This window comes from Coregonus clupeaformis, unplaced genomic scaffold (assembly GCF_020615455.1).
Source record: "Coregonus clupeaformis isolate EN_2021a unplaced genomic scaffold, ASM2061545v1 scaf0235, whole genome shotgun sequence".
Taxonomy (NCBI): domain Eukaryota; kingdom Metazoa; phylum Chordata; class Actinopteri; order Salmoniformes; family Salmonidae; genus Coregonus; species Coregonus clupeaformis.
Genome location: NW_025533690.1, coordinates 195113 through 203382, shown reverse-complemented (window position 1 = coordinate 203382; position 8270 = coordinate 195113). Strand labels below are relative to the sequence as shown.

Here is an 8270-nt window from a genome sequence, read left to right as displayed (position 1 = left end):
CTACCTTGTGTGGGAATTGGATAGGTACCTGACTGGTGAGACTATGGCACTGAAGGTTTTAACAAAGATAAACCAAAAATGTTTTAATTCCTAGCTCGGACCTCAAAATATCTTGATAGAGACACCCTAATGAATCTGGCTGGTGCGCTAGTTCAGTGTCACTTTGATTAAGCCTGCACATCATGGTTCACCAGCATCCCTAAACATCTAAAGAATAAGCTACAAACCAACCAAAACAAGCTGGTGAGTTGTACTTAAACTCCCCCCTCCTACTCATCTGGAGGTCAAGCATTTTAATCAGCTTGGCCTGCTATCTGTAGAGAAAAGGGTAATATTAATCAAACTCTGTCTGGTCCACATAATTATTACTGACTTAGCCCCCAGGTACCTATCTAATTATTTAACTTATATTAGAGATGTCCACCAATACATTACCAAAGCCAGACTCTGATAGTGCCTGTTTTAAATTGGCAGTTTATTTAACCCCAAATGCCAGTACTGGAATAATTGTGTTGAACACATTATGTTAATTTAATCCGTTTTAGCGTTTGAATTATTTGAGTGAGGAAAAGTGGCAACAACACACACGTAGATACTTATTCACAATCTACGTGAAAATCTAACTCTGTTTACATTTTAATTCTAATCCAAATGCCATTTTAGTGCCTTTGGAGCAGTGTTGCAGTTTACATATTGAATGATTTCTTGATGCGTAGCAAGCAGAACGTTTTGGATGGCTTTTGTTTCCTTTGTTGGTGGGTGAAATAATATTGATGCACCGTGTGCATTCTGGACTCTCAGTGTTCTTTCTGTACTGCTTGGAAGCTGACATTTGAGACAAGCTGCGAATCTGTGCGTCGTTGTAAGCTCAGATTTGAATGCGTGTTTGTGTTATTAGACTGTACTGTATGTCATTTGTTGGAAGTGTTTCATTTAAATGTCCCACGTTAGCTAGCTTCGTAGTTAGTCTGCTCTGGACCTTGCAGTCATTCATTATCAAAGTAGCTAGCATCAAGCTAGCGCAGGGTAGCTGTTTCTAGCAGGTTCCCTCCCACCCATTCAGTTACTTTTGTCAGAGGTTCCCACCGTAGGGAAGACTAGTTTATTTGGCTAACCAAATGAATACATGTTTACCAGACACACGTATTTGCAGCATTTTAATTGACAGCTTCTGGCTAGCAAGCTAGCTAGCCAGCTACCACTGGAAAGGTGAGTGACAGCTAACAGTTAGCTGCTAGCTAACTGCAGTGCATAACAACATACATTTTAGCCACACCGACTAAGAAGATTGTGTTTCCAAACAATGTATTATGTCTCTTGTTGACATAGTAAATACAAGATCGTTAACACACTCTCCTTAGTCGGTAGCTATGGCGACGTCAATTTCAGCTTTTACAGGGCACTTAAATGAGCCGCAGATTGCCTCTGGCTGAGGGCTGGACAATCCATTTAGCTGTTGGCCTTGTCTTTTAGTTCTGTGTTCCGGCACGGACTGTATTTAATCTGTCTAACAGATAGCAGGGCTGTATTTCACCTGTCTAACAGATAGCAGGGCTGTATTTCACCTGTCTAACAGATAGCAGGGCTGTATTTCACCTGTCTAACAGATAGCAGGGCTGTATTTCACCTGTCTAACAGATAGCAGGGCTGTATTTCACCTGTCTAACAGATAGCAGGGCTGTATTTCACCTGTCTAACAGATAGCAGGTCTGTATTTCACCTGTCTAACAGATAGCAGGTCTGTATTTCACCTGTATAACAGATAGCAGGCCTGTATTTCACCTGTCTAACAGATAGCAGGGTTGTATTTCACCTGTCTAACAGATAGTCAAACTGTTCTCATCTCTCCAGTCTTCTCTCTGCGTGGGTCTGGCTGATGTCTCTTATACCAACAGACTCCCTTCAATGTCTTCTTCTGACTTCTTTGTGCTCTGATTGGACCACTTAAACACTGCCTGTCTATCTGTTTGTGAGATGTTCTGAGCAGTCTCATGTTTCTTAGCAGTGAGGCAGGAGTGTGTATCTGTCACGGTGTCACAACAGGCGTGTGTATCTGTCACGGTGTCACAACAGGAGTGTGTATCTGTCACGCTGTCACAACAGGAGTGTGTATCTATCACGGTGTCACAACAGGAGTGTGTATCTATCACGGTGTCACAACAGGCGTGTGTATCTGTCACGGTGTCACAACAGGAGTGTGTATCTGTCACGGTGTCACAACAGGCGTGTGTATCTATCACGGTGTCACAACAGGCGTGTGTATCTGTCACGCTGTCACAACAGGAGTGTGTATCTGTCACGCTGTCACAACAGGAGTGTGTATCTATCACGGTGTCACAACAGGAGTGTGTATCTATCACGGTGTCACAACAGGCGTGTGTATCTATCACGGTGTCACAACAGGAGTGTGTATCTGTCACGCTGTCACAACAGGAGTGTGTATCTATCACGGTGTCACAACAGGAGTGTGTATCTATCATGGTGTCACAACAGGAGTGTGTATCTATCACGGTGTCACAACAGGAGTGTGTATCTATCACGGTGTCACAACAGGAGTGTGTATCTGTCACGGTGTCACAACAGGAGTGTGTATCTGTCACGGTGTCACAACAGGAGTGTGTATCTGTCACGGTGTCACAACAGGAGTGTGTATCTATCACGCTGTCACAACAGGAGTGTGTATCTGTCACGCTGTCACAACAGGAGTGTGTATCTATCACGGTGTCACAACAGGAGTGTGTATCTATCACGGTGTCACAACAGGAGTGTGTATCTGTCACGCTGTCACAACAGGCGTGTGTATCTGTCACGCTGTCACAACAGGAGTGTGTATCTATCACGGTGTCACAACAGGAGTGTGTATCTATCATGGTGTCACAACAGGAGTGTGTATCTATCACGGTGTCACAACAGGAGTGTGTATCTATCACGGTGTCACAACAGGAGTGTGTATCTGTCACGGTGTCACAACAGGAGTGTGTATCTGTCACGGTGTCACAACAGGAGTGTGTATCTGTCACGGTGTCACAACAGGAGTGTGTATCTATCACGCTGTCACAACAGGAGTGTGTATCTGGGAATATGGCACTGGCAGGATCTATGTTTGCTCTTGGTATTTTGTAGTTTAAGGTCTTAAAAGGGTGTGTGTGTTTGACCTGTGTGCTTGCGACACATGTATGCGCCTGTGTGTGTGTGTGTGTGTGTGTGTGTGTGTGTGTGTGTGTGTTGTTAGCTTGCGACACGTGTATCTGACGTGTGTGTGTGTTCCCCAGGTGTGCTGCAGGCAGGTAGATGACATGCAGGGTGAGCCATGGACCAGATCACCTTCCATTATGACACGGTGCTGTCTGACGTTCACCTGTTGCTGCCCAACTCTTGCCACCTCATGGCACGCCTTAACAGCGTAGGACAACCAGGTACTGGCGTGCGTGTGTGCGTGTGTGCGTGCATGTGTGTGTGTGTGTGTGTGTGTGTGAGTGAGTGAAATGACACAAAATTAAATTATGTAAATGTTGTAATTTAGTTTCAATGTAGGGCTCTCCTGAATGTCAATGGAACTGTCCCAACTCTCTATGGCTGCGTTTACACAGGCAGCCCAATTGGTCTTTTGACCAATCACATCAGATCTATTCACATAATTTCTGTTTCAGAGCTGATCTGATTGTCAAAATAGCAATTAGTTGAAAAAAATATTAGAATTGGGGTGCCTGTCTAAACGCAGCCTGTGTGTCTAGTGTTCATCTCCCGGTTCAGAATCCTGTGGGACGGAGCAAAGCAGGACACCTGTGACCTCGGTTCCCCATGCGGAGGGGAAGAGTTAGACCGCGACACCCAGGAGGAGAAGGGAAGGGGAGATGCTAGGGGGAGTGAGACAGGGGCTGACGGAGTGGAGGACGGAGGGGCTGACGGAGGGGCTGACGGAGGGGAGGACGGAGTGGCTGACGGAGGGGAGGACGGAGGGGCTGACGGAGGGGAGGACGGAGGGGCTGACGGAGGGGAGGACGGAGGGGCTGACGGAGGGGCTGACGGAGGGGAGGACGGAGGGGTAGAACCACCCCTGGATGAAGATGGAGATCTAGCGGTAACACGCAGGTCAGTAATGTTACGTCTCACCTCCACATCAGTCACCAGTTATTACAGTCAAACCTTCACTTTGTTTCTTATCGCCTTCATTTTATTGTTTTACTAGAAATGTTTTAAGGCCAGTGGATCAATAGAATAGTACAATACACAAGGTGCTATTTGGACATGTGGTTGGGCACCAGCCGTTTTTCTCTTATGTCAGTCACTGACAGTCACTCAATTAGCTTTCTCTCAGCATTTCATTTTTTTAGATTGGTAAGTTAGTCTAGCCGCCAGCTATTTCAACTTTTAGTAATCATGGTCGAATTACAGACCGGGGGGCCCCCATTGATGTTGTTAGTCTCTCACTCAGATATCATATTAAGAACAGTAAACAATTCTCTCCACCCTATGGCAGAATGTGTAGAATTGCAGGAAATTAGTGATAAAATAAAAATAGCAAAATCTTCTCTCCGCTCCTTTTTTTAAAGGCCCCACCCCCATCAAAGTTTCCCATCCCTGTTCCAGACTAACCGACTATTGTACATGTCATCCCTGCTCAGACAGAGCCTCCCTGAGAGAGACATGACTAACCAACTATTGTACATGTCATCCCTGCTCAGACAGAGCCTCCCTGAGAGAGACATGACTAACCGACTATTGTACATGTCATCCCTGCTCAGACAGAGCCTCCCTGAGAGAGACATGACTAACCGACTATTGTACATGTCATCCCTGCTCAGACAGAGCCTCCCTGAGAGAGACATGACTAACCGACTATTGTACATGTCATCCCAGCCCAGACAGAGCCTCCCTGAGAGAGACATGACTAACCGACTATTGTACATGTCATCCCTGCTCAGACAGAGCCTCCCTGAGAGAGACATGACTAACCGACTATTGTACATGTCATCCCTGCTCAGACAGAGCCTCCCTGAGAGAGACATGACTAACCGACTATTGTACATGTCATCCCTGCTCAGACAGAGCCTCCCTGAGAGAGACATGACTAACCGACTATTGTACATGTCATCCCAGCCCAGACAGAGCCTCCCTGAGAGAGACATGACTAACCGACTATTGTACATGTCATCCCAGCCCAGACAGAGCCTCCCTGAGAGAGACATGACTAACTGACTATTGTACATAGCATCCCTGCTCACACAGAGCCTCCCTGAGAGAGACATGACTAACCGACTATTGTACATGTCATCCCTGTCCAGACAGAGCCTCCCTAGGATGGACAGAGACAGAGACGTGGTCTACCCCATCATCCTCAGCCAGGCAAGAAGAGAGGAAGAGGAGGAGGAAGAGGAGGAGGAGTGTCCTAGAGACGTCATCAGGATAGGTGAGAAGACAACAAGACTTGTTTCTACCTCTGACTGACCCTGGTCACTACTTTTCTTTTTAGTCCAGTGTAATTCCTGAAGAGCTGAGTGAAGACAGGTCTGAGAGGCAGAAGTATGTGTTGTAACTGTGTTTATGTGAGTTATCACTGTGTCTGTGTGTTATCACTGTGTTTATGTGAGTTATCATTGTGTTTATGTGTGTTATCACTGTGTTTATGTGTGTTATCACTGTGTTTATGTGTGTTATCACTGTGTTTATGTGTGTTATCACTGTGTTTATGTGTGAGTTATCACTGTGTTTATGTGTGAGTTATCACTGTGTTTATGTGTGAGTTATCACTGTGTTTATGTGTGAGTTATCACTGTGTTTATGTGTGAGTTATCACTGTGTTTATGTGTGAGTTATCACTGTGTTTATGTGTGAGTTATCACTGTGTTTATGTGTGAGTTATCACTGTGTTTATGTGTGAGTTATCACTGTGTTTATGTGTGAGTTATAACTGTGTTTATGTGTGAGTTATAACTGTGTTTATGTGTGAGTTATAACTGTTGGTGTGTGAGTTATAACTGTTGGTGTGTGTGTTATAACTGTGTTTATGTGTGAGTTATAACTGTTTGTGTGTTATAACTTTGTTTGTGTTTGTTATAACTGTATTTGTGAGTTATAACTGTGTTTATGTGGTGATATAACTGTTTATGTGAGCTATAACTGTTTGTGTGTTATAACTATGTGTATGTGTGAGTTATAACTGTGTTTGTGTGAGTTATAACTGTGTTTATGTGTGTGTGTTATAACTGTGTTTATGTGTGTGTTATAACTGTGTTTATGTGTGTTATAACTGTGTTTATGTGTGTGTTATAACTGTGTTTATGTGTGTGTTATAACTGTGTTTATGTGTGTGTTATAACTATTTGTGTGTGTTAACTCTGTTTATGTGAGTTATAACTGTGTTGGTGTGTGTGTTATAACTGTGTTGGTGTGTGTGTTATAACTGTGTTGGTGTGTGTGTTATAACTGTGTTTATGTGTGTGTTATAACTGTTTATGTGTGTTATAACTATTTGTGTGAGTTATAACTGTTGGTGTGTGTGTTATAACTCTGTTTATGTGAGTTATAACTGTGTTAATGTGTGTGTGTTATAACTGTGTTGGTGTGTGTGTTATAACTGTTGGTGTGTGTGTGTTATAACTGTGTTGGTGTGTGTGTTATAACTGTGTTTATGTGTGTGTTATAACTGTTTGTGTGAGTTATAACTGTTGGTGTGTGTGTTATAACTGTGTTTATGTGTGAGTTATAACTGTGTTTATGTGTGTGTTATAACTGTTTAAATCCAACATATCTCTAACAGAACACACTATGGCCACGCCTTTAGAAGATGTTGGTAAACAGGTGAGTCACTCTTCCACTCTCCCTCTCCCTCGCTCTGTGTCTGTCTCTCTCCCTCGCTCTGTGTCTGTCTCTCTCCCTCGCTCTGTGTCTGTCTCTCTCCCTCGCTCTGTGTCTGTCTCTCTCCCTCGCTCTGTGTCTGTCTCTCTCCCCTCGCTCTGTGTCTGTCTCTCTCCCTCGCTCTGTGTCTGTCTCTCTCCCTCGCTCTGTGTCTGTCTCTCTCCCTCGCTCTGTGTCTGTCTCTCTCCCTCGCTCTGTGTCTGTCTCTCTCCCTCGCTCTGTGTCTGTCTCTCTCCCTCGCTCTGTGTCTGTCTCTCTCCCTCGCTCTGTGTCTGTCTCTCTCCCTCGCTCTGTGTCTGTCTCTCTTACTCTCTCTCTCGCTACCTTCTTTTTCCTTCCTCTGATATATATAATGTACAGTGCCTTCAAAAAGTATTTACACCCCTTGACTTATTCCATATTTTGTTGTGTTACAGCCTGAATTCAAAATTGATTAAATTGATTTATTTTCTCACCCATCTAGACACAATACCCTATAATGAACAAGTGAAAACATGTTTTTAGACATTTTTGCAAATTTATTGACAAATAAGTTCAAAATATTTCATTTATGTAAGTATTCACACCTAGATGTGCAAAATTTGCCCATTATTATTTTCAAAATTCTTTAAGCTCAGTCAAATTGGTTGTTGATCATTGCTAGACAACCATTTTCAGGTCTTGCCTTAGATTTTCACGTCAAAACTGTAACTCGGCTACTCCGGAACATTCACTGTCTTTTTGGTAAACATCCATAGTGTAGATTTGGCCTTGTGTTTTAGGTTATTGTCCTGATGAAAGGTGTATTAATCTCCCAATGTCTGGTGGAAAGCAGATTGAACCAGGTTTGCCTCTAGGATTTTGCCTGTGCTTAATTTTTTTATCTTGAAAAACTCCCCAGTCCTTAACGATTACAAACATACCCATAACATGATGCAGTCACCACTATGCTTGAAAATATGGAGAGTGTTACTCAGCAATGGGATTTGCCCCAAACATCATGCTTTGTATTCAGGACAAAAAGGGAATTGCCTTGTCACATTTTTTGCGGTATTACTTTAGTGGCTTGTTGCAAACAGGATGCATGTTTTGGAATATTTTTATTCTGTACATGCTTCCTTCTTTTCACTCTTTTAATTAGGTTAGTATTGTGGAGTAACTACAATGTTGTTGATCCCTCCTCAGTTTTCTCCTATTACAGCCATTAAACTCTGTAACTGTTTAATAGTCACCATTGGCCTCATGGTGAAATCCCTGAGCGGTTTCCTTCCTCTCTGGCAACTGAGTTAGGAAGGATGACTGTATCTTTGTAGTGACTGGGTGTATTGATACACCATCCAAAGTGTAATTAATAACTTCACCGTGCTCAAACGGATATTCAATGTCAGATTTATTTATTTTTTACCCATCTACCAATAGGAGCCCTTCTTAAC

The 8270-nt window shown here is 43.4% G+C and overlaps 1 protein-coding gene across 1 annotated transcript in view; it reads left to right on the top strand.

The window, feature by feature from the left end:
• Positions 1-782: 782 nt before the first annotated feature.
• Positions 783-8270, top strand: part of LOC121551613 (methyltransferase-like protein 22) — a 44315-nt gene continuing 36827 nt past the window's right edge. The window contains exons 1-6 of the mRNA XM_041864315.2: positions 783-862; positions 3273-3416; positions 3735-3886; positions 4001-4092; positions 5286-5410; positions 6761-6801. Coding sequence (XP_041720249.2) covers positions 3311-3416; positions 3735-3886; positions 4001-4092; positions 5286-5410; positions 6761-6801 — 516 coding nt within the window. The 5' untranslated portion in view covers positions 783-862; positions 3273-3310. The remainder of the gene's footprint in view (positions 863-3272; positions 3417-3734; positions 3887-4000; positions 4093-5285; positions 5411-6760; positions 6802-8270) is intronic.